The sequence below is a fragment of the Passer montanus genome, unplaced genomic scaffold (assembly GCF_014805655.1).
Source record: "Passer montanus isolate IOZ18808 unplaced genomic scaffold, ASM1480565v1 scaffold82, whole genome shotgun sequence".
In the NCBI taxonomy this organism is placed as follows: Eukaryota; Metazoa; Chordata; class Aves; order Passeriformes; family Passeridae; genus Passer; species Passer montanus.
In genome coordinates this window covers 2,274,690-2,301,447 of record NW_024373479.1, presented here as the reverse complement: position 1 = coordinate 2,301,447, position 26,758 = coordinate 2,274,690, and the positions used below count along the sequence as shown (strand labels likewise).

The 26,758-nt window shown below is 45.9% G+C and overlaps 1 protein-coding gene across 1 annotated transcript in view; it reads left to right on the top strand.

Moving 5' to 3' along the window:
* The first annotated feature begins 1,541 nt into the window (after window positions 1–1,541).
* The window catches only part of PRKCH (protein kinase C eta), a 113,271-nt gene continuing 88,054 nt past the window's right edge, over window positions 1,542–26,758 (top strand). Inside the window, exon 1 of the mRNA XM_039733064.1 lies at window positions 1,542–2,008. Coding sequence (XP_039588998.1) covers window positions 1,649–2,008 — 360 coding nt within the window. The 5' untranslated portion in view covers window positions 1,542–1,648. The remainder of the gene's footprint in view (window positions 2,009–26,758) is intronic.

Here is a 26,758-nt window from a genome sequence, read left to right as displayed (position 1 = left end):
TCCTGGTGAAGTCTTCTAAGAACTCTGGGTTGCCCATGATGGTCAGCATGGATTCTGCCCCGGCTTCAAGGGACAGCTCGTAACTCAGAAGGACAGAAGTGGTGAAAGTACAAAATGACAGATACTGGTTCTCTTGAAAAGGTAAATAGGGGATTTTTTATTTTATGGTGTCATAAAGAAGTGGTGAATCCAGACATGAAAGCAGTAGCAGAAACACAGCTGATAAAAGGAAATATTTATTTCTGACCAGCTCACTGCTGTGGAATACCAGAATCCAAGAAAGTACAAAGATTAAAACCAGGGAAAATAAAATTACCTAGAATGATCACAGCTAATGCTAAAATGTATGTCAGAAGGAACATCAACACAAAAATCCTAAATCTACAAGTCTTTTATGAGAAGAGAGTACTCTGTGTTTACTTGGCCATACCTGCTGTTAAAAGATCTGGAGCTGGTCACTCCTGGAAACAAAATCCCAGAACCTGGGGTGGCAATTTCTAAAACTAAGATGAGCTGTCCTAACGAAGCTCAAAAAAATCTTAAACACTTGTCTTCTCCAGTTAATAATGACAGAGCAATGAACTTAAAAGCCTTGAAAGGAGACCTGTCAGAAGTCTGATTTAAGAGCCCACAAGTTTTTCTGGCAGAACAGTTGCTTCCATGTGAGGAGTGATCACATTACTGAACCTGTTCCACCTGCTCTCTCCAGAGGAGGCGATCAGAGACAACCTGCACTGTCTGAGGCTTGGAAGGAGCCTTGGCTTGGTTCTGCTGCGAAACTTGGACTTCTAGAAGAAGAAAACAACATGGAGAAGGGGACAAGCGAGGAAAGGGGATGGGAGAAAACAGAGACGGTCTGCTAGGGAATGCAAAAGATGGCAGAGCTGAGGTGAGAGGAGTGGTCTGGAAAAGGAAAAAAAAAAAAAAAAGAAAGAAACATTAAAAAAAAAAGGCTGCAAGCTGTCAGCCAGTCTTGGCACCATCCAGCTGTGGTGGGGTCACTCAAAGGACCGCATCTTAGGGAGCACAACCTAATGCAGAGGATGCTAAACAATGCCACCGGGAAGGCAGCATTTCATTGTTCCCCACCCAGCTCACACCGTCTTGCTGTGAAATCTGCGAAGCAATTAAAACTAATTAAATCCCGACTTTATTAAGTGCGATCAACCCCCCGAAGACAATCCACCCTAGAACCAGCCCTGCACGCCGAGTGCCAGGCGCGTTAATCACCCGCAATTAACCCCCGAGCGGCGGAGCCGGCACATCCTTGCGCTCCCCGCGCACGTTCTCCCTCCCGGCGGAGCGCAGCGCGGAGGCGCGGCCGGCCGCGGGCGAGGCGCGGGGGCAGCGCTGCTCCGGCTCGCTCCCGGTCCCCGCAGCCGCCGAGGAGCCGCCGGTCCAGCGCTTCCCGGCAGGTCGGAGCTCCTCGGGGGTGTCCCGCAGCTTGCCCTCGGAGCTGTGTGCTCTGTCAGGGCTCGGCAGCGGCCGCTCCTCGCCCCGCGCCGCGGGCGGGCGCGGTGCGGCCGGCCGGCCCCCTGAGGAGGCGCGGCGGGGCTGCGCCGGCCCGGCAGGAGAGGCTGGGTGCCTCTCCCGGCGGGAGCGGGCTCTGGCTCTCCTCCCGGCTCCCGGGCGCCCCGGGGGCGCGGCCATGTCCGGAGCCATGAAGTTCAGCGGGTACCTGAAGGTGCGGATCGGGGAGGCGGTGGGGCTGCAGCCCACCCGCTGGTCCCTCCGGCACTCGCTCTTCCGCAAGGGCTACCAGCTCCTGGATCCCTATGTCACCGTCAGCGTGGACCAGGTGCGCGTGGGGCAGACCAGCACCAAGCAGAAGACCAACAAACCCACCTACAACGAAGAGTTCTCGGCCACGGTCACCGACGGCCACCAGATCGAGCTCTCCGTCTTCCACGACACCCCCATCGGCTACGATGACTTCGTGGCCAACTGCACCTTGCACTTCCAGGAGCTGCTGCGCTCCGCCGCCCCCAGCGACACCTTCGAGGGCTGGGTGAGTACCCGTCCCGGGGAGAAGCCGGGAGGGCTCCTCCGGGAATGAATGAAGGGCACTCGGGGAGCCGGGGCTTGTCCTTGCACGCCTGTGCCGCAGACACGCAGCCCGGTGTGCGGCTGCAGGTACACAGGTGTGCTCCTTCTCGCATCTGTTTGTGTCCCTCTGCTTCGCATCAGCTCAGGCTGCTGTTCCTTAGGGACCCTAAGGACCCTCGGCTGTCGTAGCTTGAGGGTGAGGACGCTGTGGTGGAGGGCTGTGAAGTCTCTCTCCTCTTGTTTGTAAATGAACGGAGACAAGACCTGTAATATGTAACTTGCAGACTACACCAGCGAATTCACACAAAGGTGTTCCTCCCTCCTTTTGCTCAGCACACAGAGGCGACTCGGATGCCTGGGTTGGATGTGTTTCTGCCCAGCTCTACACATGCTTGCACAATAGTTTGATGTGTGCATGCGGATTTCTTTGACTTCTTAGCAGAATGGCAGGACTAGTCTTGTGTCTGTTATGTACACCGCTGCTCTGGGTCAGTTTCACTCTGAGCTAATTCCAGGTTACTTTCAGGTAAATGTCACTTGTATGCAGGCCAGAGAACCTCGTTTATGGATTAGTCCTGATGGTGACAGAAACAGTACAGTCTCTAAAGTTGTACCTTTGCTTCCAGTCTTGCAAAGGAGGATGAGGTGACTGCATTGATCCAGACAGTTTGCTGGTAAGAGTTAGTTTAATAAAAAAGTAATTTATTCTGAGTAGAGAAGGTGCAGAAGAGCTGAGAATGTTCAAGACTGTGATGGGTATAAACTTTTTGAGGCCAAGATGTTCAGGATATGCGGTCAGATAACCACCACAATAAAACCAGATGTTGAGGCTGACAGTATAGAGAACAGATAAACATCTTGATCCTATCACTGGGGAGTATGCTGGGACTTTCTGCTCTCAGTGTCTGTGGCTGAGGTGTGATGCTACACCTTTGGGGTGATTACAGGCAATGATTAATAAATGTATATTGGGGCCATTTAGTTAGGTGTCTTATGGATAGGTGTGAGTTCATGCACTGAAGGTGTTCTCTCTCCCACAGTCCCTGATGAGATTTTTGGGTCAGACAAAGGTCCCAGCCAGTCTCCAATGGCTTAGCTGAGGTGCTGCTCCTGACAGCCCAGCCAGAGCTGGGGTCACAGGGTTTGCCTGGTGGATGCATGCCCAGCTTCCCAGGCTACCTGTGTCCCTGGAAAGTCTCCTCTACTCCTGGGATTTGTGCTAAACTAGTTTCAAATACAGAACAGACTCCTACGGGCGAGGCAGAGGAGTGAGCTTGGGATAGAGGGCTGTGGTTTTGAGGGTTTTCTTGATGTTTGAGTTGCTGGGAATGTTTGCTATTGAGAGAGGCCCAGTCCTATAAGGAGGCTGGAGTCCTGGTCACACTGGAGCTGGTGATGTGGGGTGGGACTACTCTGCTGCAAAGGTGGTGGCCTTATTTACATTACTAAAATACCTGTCATAATACTGCTGCTGGTGTGGATCCACACATTTCTTCCATTTAGTCCATCCTGCAGTGCTGAATTTTAGGGCAGATGCAGACTGTGGCCTGAAATATTCATCTGCTCTTTGTTGATGGAAAAGTTTCTAATCCTTGCAGGATTGACATGTGCGTTATGAACTCCTGTACCTGTGAGCTGTTGGGTACAATGGGATGGGGAATCAGTGAATTCTTTTAAATAGATTGATGTAAACTGATTTTATATTTGGGCATATAGACAGAGACTAAGAGCTGCTGCTCTCCCTTTAAATTAATGTCTGAATCTTACAGCTGGGGTGGATTTAGTGGGGAATGAGCAAATGTTTGCCTTCTGTTGTCTTTCTCTCTCCCCTCCCTTCTGATTTGCTTTGTTAGCATCTCGCATAGCGTGCAGCCTGGATCACATGATGACAGGGAACAGCATCTTGCCCTGATAATTTAATATGTCTTGATAAATCCAGCGAGGCTGTCACGGGAGTTTGTGTAATCAGAAGGAGAGGAAATGCTGGTTTGTACTAACCCAAGGTCTGTGAGCTGCTGGCACAGTGTGAAACACCACAAGGAAATGTAGATGATTTGAAACACCTCCACTCCAAAATCCTTCATTTCTGTCCTTTTTCCATCCCCAAAATAAAGGCACAGATGGGCAACTAAGGAGTGAATTGAGTGAGAGGAAAATTGGTGAATCTTCACAAGTTTAACCTGGCTTATGCTTACTTGGCTGCCCACAATTTTTAATTTTGATTTGAAATAGAACTTTTATGTTCACTTTTCAGAGCAGGTAAAACAGTACTTTGGTAAAATCCAAATGATTAATAACAGGCAAACAGACTAATTTTTAATTTTGATTTGAAATAGAACTTTTATGTTCACTTTTCAGAGACAGGTAAAACAGTATTTTGGTAAAATCCAAGTGATTAATAACAGGCAAACAGGGCAGTTGGCTGCTTCTGCTCCCTGAGCTCTCCTCCTGAGAGGAAGCTGTCAGGAATTACCTATGGCAGTCTTAGTGTCAGCTCTCAGGCTCATGCTGCTCTGTTTATACACATGGATTTTCTCCTGCTGGGGGAAAAAGAAAAAGAAAAAAAAAGTGGTTGGTTGTAACATCGGTCAGCACCTTTTGTGAGAACTGTAGGAAGTTTCAGTGAGAGGCAAGGAGGAGCAGTTGGTGTGTAAGAGCTGGTGCTTCCCAGATGACTTGCAGGTACATCACTGCAATTATGACCTGAACACTTATGCAGATGAGTAAGTGTATGGACATGAGCTGTCTCATCTGTAATGCTTATACACCTGAGTCATCCCGCTGGGTGCTGGGGAAGTGCTCTCTGTTTTGCTTTAAAATTCATGTTTCAGAGACTTCAAAACTGACCATTTTCCTTCTAACCATTTGGGTTGTTTTCCGAAGTCTTTCTAGTAAACACATTAGCATTGTCCAGCTATCTTCTAATTTGTGTGTTTGTTGTTACACACATTTGACTAATTTTCCACAGATAAAATGTGCAAGAGCTTATTAACTTCCAAGATCCTTCCTGCTGTTTCCCCTTTCTTATATTGCCTTGTCAGGTTTCAGCAGAGTAGTTTTTATTTACATTGTCAATTAAATGCCGTCGTGCCTTCAGCGTGCTGTAGCGCAGTCCCAGCTGAGCACCATGTCCCCAGTGCCATGTTCTGTCTCTGGTAGGCATTTGCCTGTGTGGGTGTGAGATTGTGCAAACCTGAATGGTTGCATTTTACCCAGGTGTGCATGACCAGGTGCAGGGAGGGAGCTGAGCTGCCTTCTCTCTGGAGCTGTTTGCTGGGATTTACATTGGGGTTGAAATTTGTCTCTTGAAAGCATTTCATTTTGCACTAGCCTGTGCTAGGACCTTTTTACTTGACATATGCACCTTTTAAAGGTATTATCTCCTCTTTGACTGCCTCTGAGTGCAGTATAGAAAGCTGTCATATATCAGTGAAACAAATGAGTACTCAGTGTAGCTGAAATGGGAGATGTTTACAATACCTAGGATTATTCCTGAGTTTTATGTAGTAGCTGAAGTAATTTTTAACCTTGGGGAAACACTCTTCACAGATACTGAATGGCATTGTTACAAGGGAATTATTTAAGCACGACTGTAAAAATTGTTAGTCCCTGGGTGGAGATGCCATAATTTGTAAGACTTTAACAAGGAGTAGACATTTAAACCTTGATCTTGAAGTAGCAAATCATGAGAGTACAGTGAAGGAAATCACATAACAGATGGGCTATAAGATTAGTGAGCCAGTCACAACTTCCTGATGAGTTTGTTGCCACTTGCTTGTGTGCAGGAAGAGATTAAGGCAATTCTTGTGTGTTCCTTCACTTCAGCTCTTTTGTCTGTATCCTTCCCTATGATTTTTTTTAACTTAAGGCAGAAATAATTGTTTTACCCATGTTTATATACAATTGCATTTGTTGAATGTGAAATTCAAGAGTTAAAAGATAAGTCACCTTCTCTCCAGAGTATCATGGCCATGGCAGAGAGGCAGGGTGCTGCAGGTCAAATGATTGCTACTTCTTTTGGCCCCTGCTTGACTGCAGGGTTCTTCAGTTGGGCAAAAGTTGCTTCAGGAAGCCAAAATACTTTATAGCTCTGGACAGAGGATTTTGTGGTGCAGTATTTTGTGCCTGCCCAACTGTAGAGATAAATTAAGCTTGCAGAGGGGGAATAAGTGGTGTCTCCATCCACAGGGCAGGAGCAGGCTGGGGTGAAGGCCATTTGACTTCTGTTTCCATGCACATGACAGTGATGTACAAAGTGCAGATCTCTGATCTGCATGAAGGTCACACTGCATATTAATTAGGCTTGAGTAAAATTATCTCCTTCCCTAACTTTTTGGAAGCCTTAAGTTGTTTCTCTAATTGTTATTACTGATATACAGTTACTATGTTGAATAGGACTCGTGGAGAGAAACACCCACTGCAGAAGGTAAGATGGATCTGAAAGCTACTGGAATTTCAGCTTTTCTTTCTTTCCTTTAGCATAAAGTTGTCCTTTGGCCTTATGAGCACATCCCCTCAAAATGCCAAGCTAGACCCATGCACCATGACTACCTGAGAAGGCCCTGCAGCCCAAGACAAAGGCTGTGATAACTAAGGGAAAAATTGTTGCTGTTTGTCAGGTGTTTAATAGTCTGCGGGGGTGTGATGCTAAAAACAGTTGTTCTGATCCAGGCAGATGAGACAGCTGACTGTCATGAAGAGCTGCACACGTACTGCCCTGTTTCAGCATCAGAAGTGGAGCTATTTGGAGTCCTGTTTCTTGCTCCTCCCCAGTAAAAGGCCTGGCTGGCAGCTCTGAGAATCCTTGGAGAACATGGGCACTTTGTTTGAGAGTGTTTGGCTGGGAAGATTTGGCCCAAGCATGAGAAGAGCCAGTTTCCAGTGACTGGGGCCAGTAGGGGGTTGTGGGACTGGAGTTCATGTCCTGGCTTTGAACTGAGTTCAGCAAGATGTGGGTTTGACTCTCAAGGTTTTTTGGGGCAGCCATATGGGCAGTGAAGTGACAGTGTTCCTGTCTCCTTCAAGGATGCTGTCACTGCATTCATCGGGGACTGTGGTTGAGGCAGAGGGGGGAGTTCTGTGCCTGGGGCAGAGCCAGAACTGCAGGGGTGCAGGACAAGGCAGGACAGAGTCCAGGCAATCAGGTGCTGCAGTGACCTGGAAGGAAATGGTCACACAGGTAATGGGCACCCTTTGGGTACTCTTGCCACCAAGAGCAGTGGCAGTCACCTGGGGGTGACTGGAATGAAGTGCTGGAGTATTGCATTCATCCCTGGGGCCCCCAGTAAAAGAGGGACATGGACTTTTTGGAGGGAGTCCGGTGGAGGCCATGAAGATGCTCAGAGGCCTGGAGCAGCTCTGCTATGAGGACAGGCTGAGAGAGTTGGGGTTTTTCAGCTTGGAGAATGCAAAAGGGGGGCCTTACAGCACCTTCCAGTGCCTAAAGGGGCTAAAGTAGAGCTGGAGAAGGATTTTTGACAAGAGCATAGAGAGACAGCAAAAGAGTAATGGCTTTAAACTGATAGAGGAGAGATTTAGATTGGATGTAAGGAAGAGTTTTTTTACAATGAGGGTGACACAGGTTGCCCAGAGAAGCTGTGGATTCTTCATCCTGGGCAGTGTTCAAGACCAGGCTGGATTTGGCTTGGAGCAACTTGGTCTGGTGGAAGATGTCCCTGTGCACGGCAGAGGGTATGGAATGAGGTGGTCTTTAAGGTCCCTTCTATTCTGTGATTCTGTCAAGCCCTGTTGATGTGGTTGGCTGGAGTGGGGGCTGACTTTGATGCCAGGGGTACCTTTACATTCCTGCTGATTGTGTTGCTGCTGAACCAGTTGGAAGCCCTGGTTGGAGGGAGAAGAGGCAGCCAAGGGCTGATGCCTGCATTGCCTTTGGTCATGTTAGAGGCTCGTGAGAAGGTGTTTGCAGACCTGCACCCGCAGCCCTGGGGGTGCTTTTTGCAGAGAGGCTGTGAGGAGGAAGAGGGGGCAGCAGGGTGACCGCAGCACAAGTGAGCCCAGCACCCCAGGAAGCTCTGTCCCCAGCCCTGCTGGCCCCACCTCACCCTGTTGGTGGCTTATATTTAGCTTTTTCCACAGGTCTTTTAGTAAAGCACATTTCACCCAGGCTGTCAGAGGCTTTCTGTTTGGAGTATTTTCTGAGTAATGATTTGGTTTCTGGCCATTTTGAGCTTATAGGCAATAAACTCTGCAGAACGGATCGTCAAGGGGGCCATTTGAGCTATTGAAATGCCATTAGAAAGTCTACTGATTTACAGGGTAATTCAATATGAAAAACATATCCCTTACTGAAGTGAATAAGACTCCCACCCTTTCTTCACAAACTATCAAGGCTCCTTTGATGTTTTAGGCTTTAGCTATTGTGCTTTGCTAATACAGCCAGGAAACTGGGGGCCTTTTGTGTAACCATGGAGAAAAAGATGAACAGCAGAGTTACCACATGAAATGAGTTACTGGCAGCTTTTATAAGGATTCTGGATCAGCCATCTCACCTTCCTGCCTCCCAGATTTCATCCTATTTAGGCATGCAGTTAAGACATGTCAGACCATGCTGCAAATTTAATTTCTTCTGGAGACAATGAGCAATCTTTGCTCTGATTGCTTGCTCCACCCCTGTGCTATTTGTAGGGCCATGCTGGACCCAGGCTGGAGTCGTGGATAACTAACCTGGGGCCATGTCCTGGTGGAGATCACTACGTGGCTGTTCCTCTCCCAAACCCTCCCTTTCTGCTGGCTGCTTGTGAGGGAAAGCCCTGCTTTATAATAGTGATGTCAAAGATAAATGTGTATCTGGAACAAAGAGCATCCAGAAGCGTCCCATTAACATTGCTAAGCCACTTAGTGTAATCCAGACAAACAACTGTATTTCTGCAATGCCAGTGATATTTTTGTATGCTTTGATATCATGAGATGTTCTCATTACTTAGGGAGGTCAATTGCTGAGGAAACCATCCTGCTTTAATTTAGAAGCCATCACCACGAGCAGATGTGAGCCAGCTTTTGTCGCCTTTGAGCAATGCTGCGTGGGAACAAGCATCCCTCAGCAACTCCTGTGCTCTTGATATTCAGTGTCCGTCCTGGGCCCAAGGTGATGGAAAAAATTGCTTTTTCACTGCCCCTGCAAGACCTTTTGTGCCCTTGCTGTGCTAGACCAGAGGCATCTAATCGATGTCCAGATCTATCCCGCGGGCTGCCGGGGCAGTCTGACCGGCTGATGGCCCTGCTCCCTGCGCTCCTCTGTCCTGGGGCTCCTGCAGTGTGGGGCAGGTTGCAGGCAGAAGAGTTGTTCTGGTGACTGCCAGGGGTTTTTTTTTGGCTGGTCTTCCTTGTGAGACCCACTGCACCTTCAGAAAGCCTTGTGCTCTCTGTCCTGATGGAGGGATGCAGCCCTCAAGACAGAGACAGGATGCCTGTGATCTCTGTGACAAATGGATGTCATACCCCAGGCTCTCTCCTCTGAGTGCCACATTGCAAAGCAATTAAGCCCATCCTGGGGAAGATGCTGTCCTGGGCTGTAAAGCCACAGGGCTTTTGGGATGTCAGGTCTGGGATAAAATTTTCACTTGCTGTCTGGACCTCCGTGGCTCTGGCTGGGAAGTTCTGTGGTGTGGAGCTGCCCTTTGGGTCAGCACAGCTCACAGAACTGAAACCCAGCTGCTGTGACTGTGCTTACCCAGGAGCTTTGCCAGTACAAAAAAATGTTGGCAGGGGAGGAAGGAGGGAGGGAGGTATGAATCTGTTAGATGACATTACATAAGGGCTTTTTCTTGGTGTTCACCTGCGCAGTTTCGTAAGTTTTGAGTTTTGTGACTGAGTTGGCTGTATTCGTGTCAGTGATACAGTGGCAGCTCTCCAGACTCCTTCCAGGAGGGATCTCCTTTCTGTGGTACAGGTAGGAGATGAAGTATTGGTGCAGAAACACAAGCTGGGCAGCTTTGGTAGCTGACTTCAGTTTGTAAAATGGGAGATAGATTATTTATTCTATTTTTTAAACCAGCATGAGAATGCGATTTAGGCCTTAGTGTAATTTCTCTCTTATTTTTATTTTTTTACTTTTTATTGCAGTACAGATGTTTCTGTCAAAATGGGGAGAGGAGGAAAATGCATCCATGCAGAACACATTTCTAAATGTGTGATTTGCTGTATGAGTGTTGCGTGTCTACTGTATGTTTAAAAAAAGATCGGTACAATCGTTTGCAGTGTGAAATCACTTGACAGATCAGTAGAGCCCAGTAATCTCTCAGAATGAGGCAGTAAGGGACAGGATGTGAGAAACAGGCTGTATGTCTCTGCTGTCCCAGGACTTTACATCTAATAGTAAGAATCACAGTGACAGATTGTCTGATGTGCATCCAGGGGCTGAGGAGAGGTTTGAGGTGGTAGCTCCATATCTGACACTGTGGTGTTTTTCCTGCCTTTCTCTCATATATTCTATGTTACCCATTCTCAGAGACAGGATTTTTAACTTGCCAGCTGGTCTCATTTGGTGTGAAAAAGCAGCTCACACCTCTCTATAGCACCTCTGGTTTCTAGCTCTCTCTCACTCTCTGGCCTGCTCTGTGGTTTCTGGTTTGCCTTTGCTTGTTTTTTGTTTTTTTGGGTTTTTTTAGTTCCTTGCCATCAGTCTGCATTTTAGCATAACATGGTCTTTTGCATTTTTTTCTCATGAATAGATTTAATTTTACTCTGTCATGTAAGCAAGAAATCCCTTGGAAATTCAGTTCTTCGTGTACATCTCCACTTGCTAAATTTAGTGTCTTAAGCCTCCTATGATAGCAGTGGCATCTTAGTTTGGGAATCTTTTTGTCCTTTTTGGACAGAAAAATGTTTGCCATCCCCCACAGCTTTATAGATGCTGTAGTAGGTTCAAGCAGGACCAGTGGTGCTGGGTGCTGTGGGTGTGAGTCAGAGGGAGAAGTGCACTGTCAGAGGGATCATTTAGGGTTGTGGCAGCTCTCTGGAGCTGGCTGGGTCCACAGTCAGGATGGGAAAGAGGATGATGGTTTAATTATGATAGTAAAAGTCAGCATGGGATGTCTGTGCTCCAAAGTGCTTTTATCTGACAAAACAGTTGCAAATCAATGCTGTCTCTGATAGCTTTGGAGCTGGCTTGTCAGTGTGTGAGTTAGTTCCTTGAGGGATTCTTTCCACCTAGACTGGTCAGTGTGCTCATCCCATGCTAAATGTATTCAGTTCTGGGCTTTGCTCCTTCAGAATAACAAAGGCTGTCTAAATCAGGAATGACTAATGAAAGACTAGCTTGTCCTGTTTGAATTCCTACTTTGTCCTGCATTTGCCTTCTTGGTAAACAAGGACGTATAGCTTGTTGGCCTTTTCCCCAGGACTGAGGAGCAGAGGAAAAATAGAGTTCCAAGTAGTGAAATTTGGGATTGATTTACTGCATGTTTTCTTCTCTCTCGTGTCCTTCAATTCTTCTAAATTTTACATGCTTTACATGTTATCCTTCCCTCAAATGTAAACTGTCACATACATGAAGCTCTCCATACTTCACTTCTTTCTGGCATCAGTTTTTCATAACATGAATGTGATAGTTGCCTCCTTCCTTTCTCACTTGTTTTTAAAAAGTTTGCTTGTGTCTTCTGTGAGATTCCAGCAGAGCACGAGCCTGGTGTTTGCTTCTGCTGTTGCTTGTGAGTTTTACGTCAGTGGGTTCCCCATGGCTTCGATGGAATTACACTGCCAGCTTTGCACTGGCTAACTGGGAGAAGAACTGGGCACGTTTCCTTCCCCCTTCTTGCATGCAACGAGAGTTGATAATGATGGCTGGGTTGTACATTATTTATTGGGCACAGCGAGTGCCCATGGTGCTCTGAGAAGGAGGAAGGAATTGGCTTCCATCAATGAGTTTATTATCTAGGTCATTCGCAGACTGAGGCATCTCATGTTAATATATTCCATGAAAATTTATTCCCTGAGGCAGTTTGCTCCTGAGCCTGGGAAAAAATATAACCATGTGAGGGAAGTGTTCCTCTGCAGTCCAAATCTGTGGTGGGATTTCTTGTCAAAGCTACTCATTGAAACACACTGTTAATACAAGAGCAACAGAGCTTTGTGTAGGGTGAGCCTCCATCTAATAGGGCTTGGTGGGAGTACTGCTGCTGATAATCTGTTTTCTACATGGAGCCCCACGCTTATCTCTTCATTACCTGTTTACTCAGTAGCAGTAAAAAGTCCAGCTTGGGGTACTTCCCAGAAGTGCTCACCAGACTGGTTTGTAAGGGAGGGTGATTTACTGGAAATTGTTGAAAATGACCCTGAAATCGGTTTTCTTTTATAGAAGTTTGTCCCTTGTTTCTGCAAAGGGCTCCTGATGTGGCAGCTAAGAAGAAATGCTGGTTTATTTAGTCTTCTTGAATATAATGGAATGTAACTATGGTAATTTAGTAGCTACTCTACAAGCAACTAAGCTGTTCTCAGCTTAGAGTGGAGCAGAACTGGGTGGAAAAGATAAGCCATCTTCCTCTCAAAAATTAGCCCCTGTTAAAATAATCCTATCAATACCTAATGATAGTAACTCATTTTGACCACACTTTCAAACAATTAGCTCGAGTGACATCTAGCCTATCTTGCCAGTAGGGATGTTTTCCCGTTTCCTTGATTCTAGAAAGGAACATGTTCTGCTTTCCTCTTGCTGAAAGGTTTATCAAAACCTAGATCTTCAAATTTATCTTGCTCATGTCCAGGAAAGGAGCATGGTCTAGAGCTGTTCTCATGAGCCCAGACAGTGGAGCTTTATTCTTTCCCTTTGAGGGACAAAAAGGGTATGATGTAGGCAAAAGAAATGGTACAGGAATCGAGAAAAGTTTCTTTGTCACGTTCACACAGATTGAGGCTGATTTCTCTACCTAAAGCACCAGTGTAATCTTCCCCCATATTTACTCTCAAGGAGCTGTCTCTGCAGGCCAAGACTCACTGTATCTACATCCTTAGGGCTTGTCACCCTCTGGGAGTGACAGTGTTGAAATTAAGAGCAGACTCCTGGATTCTGAAGGGTCAGGAATAAAGCATCAAAAATCCAGGCTATGCTGCACATCCTCACAGAGTGTTTTTCAAACCCTTGTAGACAAAACAGGTTCTTGTGCCACTGTGACCCTTTCCATCTGGGCTAAAATAATACTTATGAAGTCATCCAGTGTAGGAATGAGTTTTGTGTTTAGATGTGATGGAGCACTTTTTCAGCAGGCCTGTGACATGTGGGCTCTGGCGGTTTGTACAGGGCAGATCCAGGAGGGCACCCAGCAGGTTTTTGCCCTCCTCGTGGGCAGTGGGGCAGCAGGAGAGGCGGAGAGCTTCCTGCTTGAGTCTCTGCTTCTCTCCTACCCCATTTCACAGCTGAGCTTGCTGAAGAAACCATCAGTCAGGCGCCAGGCGAGTCAGTGTGGGGGGCTGTTCGCTGTGGTTTTGGAGTCGTGCGAAAGCAGCCGTCCATTGTGCTGCCTCTGCAGAGGAGTGGTGGTGGCCGGAAGAAGAGGCGGGAGCGGAATTTTGGGGCAGCTGAGGCCCTTAATCTGCTTTTGGTCAAAGCTTGATGCCAGGATGGCTTTTCCCTGTGTTTCATATCTATCAAAGAACTTGGTTAATGATTTATCAGTTCATAGAATCACAGAACAGTTTGTGTTGTAAGGGACCTTAAAGTTCATCAAAGTTCCAACCCCTGCCATGGGCAGGGACACCTTCCATCAATCAGACCAGGTTGCTCCAAGCCACGTCCAACCTGGTCTGGAACACTTCCAAGGATGGGCCAACCACAGCTCCTCCGAGCAAATTGTGACGGTGCCTCACACCCTCATAGGGAAGAATTTCTTTCTAATCTCTAATATTTACCCTCCTTCAGCTTTAACCATCATCAACCCTGTGCTTCCCCAGCAGTTTCTGATGACCACAGTACCAAGTCCCATTCTGAGGTTACCTGTGCTCCTGTGGGGGGGGTGTTGGGAGCTGTGACTGCCCTCCTCTCTGTCTTGGATGAGAGCTGCTGCATGTGGCTGCACATCTGCAGGAGAGCAGGATGTCGATGCTGTGAACGCCTGCGTGCTGTGGCACAGACAGGACACGACGCACATTCATTTTGGTTCTTGCTTGGCGCTGTGTCTAGCAAGGAGAAACCCTTTTGGCTGGTTATATTCTTTCTGGGTAGCACTATCTTGGTTAGAATTCTTAGAATTGAAAGCGTCAGAAATTTTGAGAAGGAGCTTAGAACAGAGAGCTGAAGCTATAACTAAAATCATCACTTGATTCATTTTAGAATTGTGTGATTCTGATTTTGTCAAGAATAATGCAGGATCTGAGTGGATTTCTTCTAAGAGGAGCAAAGGATCATTGAAGTTATCACATGTTTTGGCTTATGTGGATGTGATCTCAGAAGGTTTCTGGTGTGCCCTTGCAAGTTTGTCATTTCCCTTTGTCATGGAGAAAGCTGTGTCTGTGATTAATATGAGGTCACTGGTGTTATTTCTATATATAAAAAAGACTTGCCTCAGCAATGCATATGCAGTACTCATTGTTTTTAAGCAATGCACTTCTTATTTTAGTAACATTTTTGAAGCTCCTGTTCTTGTTTTTAACATGGATATTAGGTGAGAAAAGAGTAACTGAGCTTGCAGGTTTTAAGTAGCCCTTGGTGTCCCTGTGTTTGGCTTCTGAAAGATTGCTCTGAAAACATATTTGTGACCTCAAAAACGCTTATCAGCATTTTCTCAGTATAAGTTTTGTGGTTCATTTCTAGGTTGACTAAACTATCTTTTTATGTTAATAATTCTGGTTGTAGGAAATTTCATTTGCAAAAAAAATTTTGCAGATCTCTCCTCTCTGGAAGTGTTCAAGACCAGGTTGGATGGGGCTTGGAGCAACCTGGTCTAGGTAAAGTATCCCTGCCTGTGGCAGTAGGGTAGGAATGAGATGATCTCTAAGGTCCATACCAAACCATTCTATGATTCTAGCAATTTGGGTTTGGTGGCTTTGTTTGGGTTTTTATTTTTTTATTTTATTACTCCAGCTGCATGAAAAATATGCTATTTCAGTGCCTGATAATGTTTTTAACCATCAACAATAAGGAAATTTTCCTTTTTTGAATATATATGTATATTTTAGCCAGTAAATGGCTAGTTGCAAAATTCTGTACACCTATAGCATTTCTTCTTACTCCATCTCTGACAATATTAAGCAAGTGTTTCCACAGGAACAGTGCTCTTTACAATAGACAGTGTTGTGGCTTGCTTCAAAGCCACAGCCAGAACATGTAGGTGTTTGAAGAGTACCAGATCTTTCCATCTCTCGCTGTGAATTTTCCAGTGGGTCAGTACTTGTTCAGACTTTCTATCTCAGTATGTGAAACCACCCCCCCTGTTTCATGTTGCTCTGTGTGGTAATGCCCCAGAAGCCTTTCAAACTCTGCTGGGCTGCAAGAGGAGTTTTTTAGAATCACAAAGAGTTGAAATTTGTGGCGTGGCCAAAATCTAGTCAGCAGTTCCAGTTCAGGATCAATTATTCAAAGCCAGGCTGGATGGGGCCTGGAGCAACCTGATCTAGTGGAAGGTGTCCCTGTTCATGGCAAGAGGTTGGAACTGGATGATCTTTGAGGTCCCTTCCAAACAAAACTGTTTTATGATTTTATTTTTTTTATGGTTCCATCAAACCCCTTGCTACTGTAATCTTATCTCAGGCTCTTTCAATGTAATGTGTATTAGGAGTTGAACAGTGTTAGGTGGTTTTTTATCTTTCTTAGGGAACTGTGTTTGTAATGTTTCCCTTCACTGAATGTGGGTCAGTCATTAAAAGGGACTGGATATCTTAATTTACTTCCCTCCAGGGTGGTTGCTGAGAGGACAGGAACTGAGTGGCTTCTTGGCTTTATATTACTGGGCTTGGTAAATCTTAAAGGCAAGTGAATTGGCTTTATTTTCAGAGGACATAAATGCTGTCCAAGGGATTTCTGTCCTCAGCTGGTGAGAATTAAGGTAGAAGACTAAAACTGATGTGCTTTTTCCCAGAGTGAATAAAATCTTGCTTTGGGAATTACAGGAACATGCCCCCACACACAGCAAGGGCTGTTTGCAGGAAGAAGAGCATGAGGTCCACATTAACAGTGCCACCCAGGAGGGGATGTGCTTTTCTCCAGGAGGGAATTTATACTTTAAACACATTAGTGTGCTGGAGTTAAAAGCATGTCTGTTTGTATATAAAACACATGCAACACTGTGGCACAGATAAAATGCCAGGCCTTCCATTCACAAAGAAACAAAACATTTGTCAAGGAGGGAATGTGACAACAGTTGTCCTAAATATGACTGGCTTTGTAAGTGAGCCTGTCCTGCTCTTGGCTTACCCAGGATTGCTGTGTGCTGGGGCTTGTGGAAATCCTCAGCAGAAGCTTTGTTTGGAGAGCAGAAGGTTTATCTGCAGGTGATGCTGAGTTTTGAGTGGGAAGTGTGGTCAGCACCCAAGCTATGTTCTCAATTGACCTGTCAGCAAAACCACTCCAACCATGTTCTGACCTTTTTCTCTACATACCCTTTCTGGGTGTCTCCACCCTCTGCTTTATTTAATCCAAGGTAAATCTTGGTCACATTGGTTCCTCCTCTTGAAACCACACTTTGGAAAGGGAAAAAGAAATACTAAAAAAGGGGAAATATGTGACAGCGTGCTGTGGTAGGTGCCTGTCAGCTTGCAGTTGTTCAGAGAACCCTGGAGAGCCTCCTGTCCTGCAGAGGGAGGCTGGGTCAGCTGAGAGCACATCCCAGTGACACAGCACCCTGTCACCATCCGGTGGCTTGGGAGGGCTGGAGGCAAGAGCTGTGCAGCTCCTTCCTGCATCAGCCTGATTGCTGCAGTCACAGCTCTGACTTCATGGTCACAAGTGGGTAGTGAGATCATCTCTCTCATGAGGTAGATGAGGAAAACTGTAATCACAGACTTGATAGGACTAAAAATTGCTTGGTCTTGGACAGTCTGTCTCTTATTGTAATGCTTGGCCTCAGGATTTCAGGACAATTTTTTTTTCCATATTATTTTTGATACTGATGTCCTACCCACTGTCCTTCCCCATGAAAAACCTCACTTCTTCACCCTTTTTTTAAACTGCTCTTCCACAGAAATATTTTGATTGTACTCTTCCATCATCCCCACCAAAAAAAATAAAAAGCCCAAACAGAAAACCAAACACATAAACAAAACCCACTGTACAAAGAGGATATGATCTAACTTGGCAAAGCAAGTGTTGGCAGTGGCGTGTCCTTTCTGGGTGTTGTCAGCTTCAACCTACATTCTTTTTGCTGCTGAAGACTTGATTGTGGCTCCCAGCAGTGGACCTCATGGGATTGGAGCAGAGACATGAGCAGTAACATCTGGACACCAGGAGCAAGCATCATACCTTCAGGAATGCTGGGGGAGTGCATGCCTTGGCACTCCTTTTTTTTTTTCCTTTTTTTTTTTTTTTTTTTTGTATCTTTGGAGGCATCTAATTGGCTATGCAGCCAGAAACTGCTGGTGCTTTGACATGGTGTTCTGGGATGTGTGTACCAGGGATATGGAGCAATCCCATAAGTGGTTGGCAGGGAATGGGAGAGGGAGTATATGGGCTAAAGTACTTTTAAACCTTTCATTTCATCTTTCCCTGTGTCCCAAGCAGGTTCTCTCCTGTGACATGCCACTCATATGTGGTAGTTTGCTTTTCATCCTTCTGTCTCAAATCGTTGGGCAGATCATCTTGCAACATGAGAGGGGATGTGGTGGATTAATATTGGCTGGGTATAAATGTTAGTCCTTTATCATTTCAGTGCTAAGAAACTGCAAGGTGAGGAAGTGAGAAGAGGAAGAAGAGAGTCACTGTGATCAATTCCAGATCTGGGAAGAATTATCAGAGCTGAGGTGCTTAGGTTTCCCCATGGTGTTACAGCTCATGCCAAGGTTGAAAGTTGCTGGATTTAATCTCTCCTTTTTGTATTCTCACTAAGGATGAGTAATGGGATTAGCACTGTAAATGGGAATGTGAGCTGTGTTGGGAACTGTACTTCCAAAGACTGGCATGCCCCTGAGACATGCCATTTGAAATCTTAGGATTTGCCAGAAGTATTGCTGATAACTTGATGCTGCACATAAATTAATTCACTGTGAGGCTGAGAGGGGTGGTGTTGTGTGCCCTTCAATCACTTAGCTCAAGGCTTTAAAGTCATTGAAAAGACTGAGAGTTCTGGTGCTGTGGAGAAATTGACTCTTCTTGATGTCTGGACTTCTGTGGAGTCCAGGCACACGTTGCTGTTGTGGGTTCTTCCAAGTTTCCCTTGCACTTTTCCAAGCAGTGCGACTGCTGTTCAGTGAGCTAGGTCTGTGTTTTGAAGACCCAAATCCCTGTTTGTACCTCTGCTCCTGCCATCCCATACATTGCTTTCCTTTTGTAAAACTGATGGTGGAAGATGTGCTCAGCACCCAGAGGGGCTTTGCTGTCTTTGGATGGAAAGGTGGAGATGTGTGGGAAGGGTTTGATGTGGGTGATGAGTTTGGAGTGCTCCATCTCCTGTGCAGCTCCTTCTCTCTGTCATGTTGGCTTCCAGCGCTGTAGGAATGTGACACCAGCATGGCAGCCTGGGTGACAGCCAGCACTGTGGGCCTTCCTGAAACTTCTACATCCACTTTTTAGGGTTCCAGCTGTCCCCAGCACAATAAAGGGATCAGTAAAGGTCTTTTCAACTCTTGGTGTGGAAGGGAGGGGAGAAGAAGGAAGGTGCCTGTAAGTCAAGCCCTCTGCAGAGCTTTTGGTTTGCGTCTGTACCTCTGTGTTGTGGAACCCCATCTTCCTGGTATTGAGATGCTGAGCACATCTCACTCCAGAATCATTCTTTTGTAGTTTACAGTGCTCATTATTAGTGACCAAGCATCATAAATAAATGAAGTTTTCTATCAGATTGCCTTTTGCTGCGGCACCAGGACTTAACTTTTAACTGCTGTTAAAAGGGTGGTATTTGGCTCTTCAGGGTCTGACTGAAATGGTTGGAGTAGGAGAAAGTTGTGACCTTTCCCCTTTCTACCTGAGGTGTTGAGAAATTTGATAGATTATCTCGAGGACTAATGGATTTTAATGGTTCATGATCTCATCTGCTGTGGCCTGGTTTTAGAAAGAAGAAAGAGCTATTGGACAAAAATGGAAAAGCAGCAGTACACCAAATGAATTACATGTAGTAGGAAGATATTTTAAAAATAGTGACACACCTAATGGAGACTCAAATGAGAATAATTTCTCAGAAGTATAGGATTATGCAATAAAGCCTATGAAGAACAAGAAAATATTTCCCAGCACTGAATAGTGGAGAACAGCACAAGTAGGCGAGTGAGCAAAGTTCTGGGGACACAGATACAGAGGGGGTTTTGCGGAGAGATGCAGTGGTTTAGGGGTCCCTGCTCCTTGGGTTGGATCCATGAACAGGGTACTGTGGGCTCTGCCTGATGCTGTACAACCCAGTGGATTGCCCCTAAGTTACCCCTGAGTGCTGTCCTGCTGTAGCTGTGCAGTGTGGTCCCTGGGCAACAGACACAGAACCTCAGACCATGTGCAGACTGTGCTGCTTAATGTAAAGTCATAAATGATTCATAAAGTCTGCCTCGATTTGTTAGGGAGGTTAATTAAAGCTGAAGGTGAATGCTGTGCCTTGGGAGACTTCTCAAGACTGAGAGAACTGTTGTTGCTTCTCTGCCCAATCTTTTTGTTTCTCTTTCTTTATTTCTCCCTGGTGGCTGTTCTGTTCTTCTCTGGGCCAAACCCAGGTCTCTGGTGTGCACTGGTCTTGCTTTTTCACTGCTCTTTCCTTCCCGGGGGGCATTGCCTCAGTTCTAAGAACATCTGTGTCACTGCTTTACTTTGAGGAAGCTCTGCTCAGCATCTCATTGTGGTGGCCCTTGGAATGTTTCCATGTGGGAAGTGCCACCAGCTTGCCTACTTGGCACCAGTCAATGAATTTATTTCTTTATAACTGTAACAGAAAAAGTGCCACAATTTCCTGTGTTTTCTGCCAAGTTATGTTGGGTTCGTGCAGGAGACAGAAAATACTCTGGTTGATAATCTCCAGATCTTGGAGATAGAGGAGGGCAATTCCTGTATTGTGTGCTCAGTGAGAGACCTAAAACGTGACCTGTCAGGATCATCCTTTTGCAACTCCAGCTCTACAGCTATTGAAAGATCTTTGTTTTGCTGGTTGTTGAGATTTATTGATATCTTGTTACTGTTAACTGAATGGAAATAGAAGATTTTTGTTGTTTGATTATTGGTCAATGCTTGGAAGTCCCCTCAAGAGCAGAGACCCTGTCCCACTGTCAGCCTCTTTTACCTGCAATTGCACACACAGGTGTCTGCAGGCAGATTTCCATACCTTGCATATGCAAAGCTGATAGCCTGATAGCAGCTACTGAATGTGAGCATGGGTGTATTTGCTGTAATCAAGTGTTCAGAGAGCTGAAAATGAAGCCCTGCATTTGCCATCCTTTAATTTAGTGGTCCTGCATTGATGTCAGCATTTGCCTTTGGGAAATTAAAGTAATCTGTGATTTTCCTTCCCATCCTTAAAAAAAAATAGCTGTAGGAGGAAGACAAGAGGAGTTGGAAGGAAAATAGAGTGATGGACTGGACATGGTGGTATTTGGCATGGTGTTACAAAGATGCATGGTGAATAATTAAGGTTTAATTGTGTTCAGCAGAGCTTTAGCTCTGCTTGTATGTGCTTGTGGCAGGGAAAGGCAGCATCCGTCCTGCCCACGCGATTCTGGTTTCACACAGGCTGTGGGAGGGAGCTGGGGGGTTCCTGCCCCTTCTCTCTGCTCAGGGAGCCTCAGAGCAGCCTTTTCTCTCTGCCTGCCATCTCCCCTGGCCACCACGTGCTGTCACTGGGGGGTTCCAGCAGCTTTGCTGTTCGTGGCAGTTCAGAGTCATCCCACGCTTGTTTTGTTCTGTGCCCTCAGGAAATGGACCCTCGCTGGTAGGGTCTGGTCGTGCTTCACATTTTCTTCTCAGCCCATTTACCAGCCTAGCCATTTCTAGCCCCACATTTGTAGGAGGTTGTGGATGAAAGCTGTCCCCTGCTGCAGACTCCAGTGTGTGCATGACATTATTAGACTCTCCCACATCCTCCCCATTTTGTTTTGAATTTCACTTAAATTTCTAAAGGAGTGGGTTCTTACTCAGTGATGGTACTGTTGGGATCAGTGCCTTGTCTTCAAGAAACTTCAGTACCATGGGATTTATAAACAGGCAGTTGGATCCTCTCCCCCTGGCACATAACTTGGGGAAACAGGTAAAAAATCCCTCTGGAGAGTTGTTGTTTCATTTTTCTTTGAAAGTATAAGGAGAACAAAAACATAATAGTCCCTGAACCAGTCGTGTCTGTGTTTCTCTCTTTCTAACTTTATAACATTAATTTTTTTTCAAATATGCTAAAGAGCATCTTTCTGCAACCATTACTTGTAAATCATTCATTGCTTTAGAGGTATTTCTTAAAAGCAATATAAATTGCTGTAACACCATAGGAGCAGGCTCTAGCTCCTGCTTTCAGAACCTCTTTTGGCTTTTTTAAAAGATCTGAAACCTCCTTTTCATATCTGTATTGTATTTGTAGCTCTTCAAGCAGATTTTCTTGGCAGGAATTTTCACAGGATAAATAAATCTTGTTCCCACCTCAGCAAATCTCCTGTAGAGGTGGGTGATCTCTTGGATGAAACCAGACTAAAATTGATTAAAGAGTCCAGGATTGGCTAAGAGTCATTAGTTATGCATACTTGTTCATGGCTGGTGCACAGCTTATAATTAGGCCGCTTGAACGAAAACAAAAGTAATATTTTAAGCAGCTGTCCTGAAACAAAAAATTAGAATGACAATATTACAGTAATAGCTGGAATAACTGGTTATAGGAGTTTTGAGAGAGACTGACTTTCCACCCATGTGTGAGTTTAGCTGCAGAGTATTAAACTTTGTTCAGGTGAGCTGTGAGGGCTTTAACACTCAGGGTACATGGACCTGCTGACTGCAGGTGGGATTGGCAGCTTTTCCCAGTGCTGGCCAGGTCTGCCCCTGTGGTGGGAATTGCTGCCCTGAGCACTTTGCAGCCTTTGCAACAATAAGAAAATACTTGATACCCTGTTGTGTGTGTGTGTTTGCTTTTTTTTTTTTTTAAGGCATCCTAATTTGAATCTTAAAAAGTGCATGCTGTGCATTTATAGGGAAGGCACTTTAATGTGCTGGTCTGGAAATGCAAAATCCCCTTTGTACTAGACAGCCCTGAGGATTTTCAAAGGTGTCTGACTTGATAGACAGGTGTCTGTCAGCCTCAAAAAGTATAAGAGGGACTGATTAATCCAGACACCGTGTATTTGGCTGAGAAAATTGCCATTTGACCTCTCCAAGGAGGTGCTACCTTATTAAAATACAGAAAGATCTGACATTCCAAAAGCATGATCTGGTAAGAGCTTAAACAAGAAAGATGACAAGAAATAACTAGAGGCATGTGAAAAACCAGCTTTAGCCTAACCCAAATTTTCAGCTCTTTCGACTGAGCCTTGGGAATTGCCTCTACAAACGACTGATTACATATGCAGTTCAGTTAATTAAAATTAAAAATTATGTAGGAAGTCAAAAGATATAGCTACTTGTTTAATTAAGCTAATGAAGTCCCTAGGTAGCTTTTATATTTGCTTTACTCACTGCAAGTGTCTGGCTGTTCTGTTTTTGAAGCCATGTCAGCATTGACATGCCTCAGAAAAAGGCTGTACTTCTAGGATGCTTATGGATTGTGCCTGTGGGGAAGGAAGGAGGGGCAGCAATGGCAAAAGGGATGTTCTAGGCTCCAGGGTAAACACAGTCATCTTTTGTGTCTGATCCAAACACAATAAAAAGATTCCCACTGATTCTGATGTGCTTGAGATCAGCCTTCCCAGACTGGATTATCTGTTAGTGTATGGGAGGGGGGGTAAAAAAAAAAAATCTTATAAACTTGTGTTTGCAAGGTGTAGCGCTCTTGCCAGGCTCAGTGTTGAAGATGTCTTTTCATCCTGGAGGTCCACCTTATCTACCTCATCTTGATTTTGGAGAGTGAGTAACTTGCAGGCAGGCACCCTTTGGATCTGCCTCTTCCCATCCTTTCCCGGGGCAGGCCGGGCTCTCTCGGAGGCCAACTCACAATACCTGCTCTTCAAGTTCAGTGGATGCTTCAGCTGGGTGTTGATAGGCTGCCTGAGAGATTACCCTCCTTCTGAATTTGTTTTCCAAACCTCTTCCATTGATGAATCACGCACGGCCAGTTTTTATTATGTGTGTGAAGGCATGTGATTAAGGAGCCCTGTTTTGGTCTCTCTGCTCCTGAACTAACTTATTTTTTTGTAACACAGAGAAAGGGAGTAAATAACACCTGCCCTGTTGTTGGGAAGGATGTCAGCACAGCCCTTTTCTGAGGAAGGTGTGTGAGATGGTTCACTGGGGCCCCTCCTTGTGGGAAACCAGTCCCTGGCAGCTCCCTTTGAAGTCACGTGGAACAGCAGGATCCCAGCAAGTTCAGGCATGGGGCACCATGTGAGTGGTTTGGGTTAGGAGTGGAGTTCCTAACTCCCAGCACTGTCCTGGCAAAGGCCTGTGCCTCTTGCTGGAAGTGTAAAGAAGCCATGGCTGAACTCACCATCCTTACCTGCCCGTTTCCAGCTCTCCTGCCAAAATCCTCCAGCGCTTGTTCTCCCTGGTTCGGCTGTGCAGTTCAGCAGAAGTTGAAGAGTGTGCTTAGCTCTGGGTCAAAATCCTGTGCTGTTCTCACAGGTACAGCTGAGCTCCAGCAGTTGATCTTTTCCACCCCTTGTGCTGTGGACAAACGTGCTGCCTTCTTTCCTTGAGGGTGACTAAAGGATTTACTACACTGATAAGCACACTTTCCCAGTGAGCTAAAGCTTGGCCAAGTTACCTCTAAACTGGCCAGAAAGTCTGTGTTTTCCCCCGTTTCTTCCCTGGGGGACCAGGCTGATGATGAAAGTGCTGGAGAAGGGGGTAAGGTGATGATTGTTTACAGGTCTACCTGCCAGGGATATGATGCTGCACGCCACCAGTTTAGTTTGATTTATTCTGGGATCACTGCACCTCACAGCATTCACAGTATCAGGCACGCATAGAATTTCATACTTCTCCTTTGCTCCCAACACAACAGGACTTTCCTTTGGCTTTGATACTAAACCTTCCAGGCATAAGCTTGTGATTCCCTAAAATAAGTTATCCCATGTCAGATCTTTGGCATTAGGAAACTTTGTACATATTACTCTTTGATGATTGTGTCAAATACATATGGATGGTTACATTCCTGTATCACTTCTCTTATGGTGTAGGAGTTCCCCCTGAGCATCACCTGTGCTGCCTTCAGGCTGTTGAGCCTCTCCTGCTTTCTTTAAGAATATCAGCTGCTTTGTTGACCCAAACTTATTTCATGGTCTACTTTGGACTTGGTCAAGATTAATACTGTGACACCCTGTTTCTCTGTAAAAATGCAGAGGTTTTGCCTTTAATGTCAATGCTGGGAAGTGAAAAACAGAAAAGAAGTGAGGAGCACAACCTGGCGTCTGCGTGGTGCTTGTGTTCCACCCACGCTGCTGTTGGGATCCCGAGGGTGTTTGCTGGTGCTGGGAGGTACCGGCATCACTGGGGCTGTGCCAGCATGGAGTCAGGGCTTGGGCTGCCAGCCCAGGTCGGGTTATCCCTTCCATGGCTGGAGGGCCAGTCCTTTGGCAGCTGCTCCCTTTTGAAGTGCTCAGGTCTTATTAAGTAACAGAACGCAGTGAGAAGCCCTCTCTGTGCAAGTAGGTGCTGGCAGTGCTTTGGTGACTGGAAAGGTTGAAGGAGGGCTGATATCAGGAGCTCCTCCTTTTGGGGACACAGTGGGATGCCAGACTCCTGTCTGTGGGTCTCTGGTTTCATCTGGTTCTGGGCAATTCCTGCGTGCCCGGCTCTGGGTCAGGAGAGCTTCCCACAGCGTGTGCTGCAGCTGTGGCTGCACTGCAAGGGTGAGAGCAGCACCGGGGGTGTGAACATGGTGCTGAAGGTGTGAGCAGGGACAGGAGTGGCTGTGCTGCAGGGCTGCCTGAGGTCACCCCCAGGGCCCGAGCAGGGTGCTGGCTGTTCACACCCAGCTCAGTGCATGGGGTTGGACCAGCACTGTGGGTCCAGCAAGTGTGAGCAGCTCGGAGGCGTCAGCTGCTGCCAGCACGAGGCCACTCTGGAGGGTGGCCATGGCTCAGGGTGGCCCCATGATGGTGAGAAGCACGTCCTGTCAGGCAGGTGCTGCTCTCGGGGAGCTGCTGATGTTTCTCAGGCCAGCTCAGCTCTGTGGTCAGACATTTTCCTTTCAGGTTTTTAGGTCAGGTGTTATTTTCTGTTTCGGGCACATTCCACATGTCTGAGAGTACATGAGGTACTCATGTACTGAGTTGGCTGCTACTTAACTGGTCAAATTCATCCTTAAAGAACATCACAGCAAGTCCAAAAGCCAAAGTTTTCCCTGTGGTCTGTTATTATTTCATTTTGTTTCATGGTGTGTGATGTTGCTATCAATTTTGTTGTTCTGTTGCTATCAATTTAAGACCAGAGAAACCCTTAAGACTGTCTGGCTTAAACCCTTGTCTAGGACAAGAATTCCCCATTGGTCCTGCATCCATCAGTGCTGGTGTGCCAAAGTTTCAGCAGCTCCTGGCAGGCTGGGTCTTCACCCTCATTTGGAGCCTTTCAGCTGTAATTTTTAATGAGATCCCCCTTAGATGTTCTGTAAGAAGATACTGAGTGTAGCTCAAGTCCTCTTGGCTGAGCGCTCTTGGGCTGTGGTACAGCATGAGCACAGCTGCTTAGGTGTAGAGGATTTGACTGGTCTTTAATCTTGGAATCTGGAGGGGAGAGAGATTGTTTTATAACCCTCACAAATCTCCTGCTATTGCTTTCTGAATTAGTTTGTTTCTGTTTTGTGAGACTGCTCCAGGCAGAGGACTGTGCTGTGCTGGGGCAGAGGAATCTTCTTTGCAGAGATGGAGAACAAGGTGTGTCAGGACTTTGGGCCAGTTTTTGTCTGTGCCCTGTGTCAAAGGTGGGTGATGCTCTTGTTGCATCTCCTGGCCTCATCCCAGATGCTTGAGTCCTGACAATCCTTTGCTTTTAAGACTGAATAAGAAGTGCAGGATTTTTTCCACATCCCACCAGAGATACTGTGTGTCAGAAGAAGGGAGAAAGGATCCTGTTTGTCAGTGTGGAAGCATGAATCTGACATATCCTGTATGGAGACTGGCAGGAAAATGATAAGCACTGGAAAATTATTTTGGAAACCTACGTAAGTAAGGATTTTTTCCATAAAACCTGAATTCTTGGTATCCCATAAATCAATTTACATGATTATATATTATTATATATTTTGGAAAGGACCATCTCTTTACAAAACTGCACATCTCTCCAGGAAACTGAAATTTAGGCAAAAATGATGCATGATATTGCTGGAGTTGGAATCTATTTAGGAATTGTCTTCAATATTAATGGAGACAGAGCGCTGCTCAAACACAGCTTCCTAAACCCAGTGTAATATGCAGTGCAAACAAGCACAAAATTAATATTGAGTCAAGACTAAATATTTGCTTTAAAAATTCCATGTGAGACTCATTTTAATTTATTTTTTTTTTAGTGGAAGACATA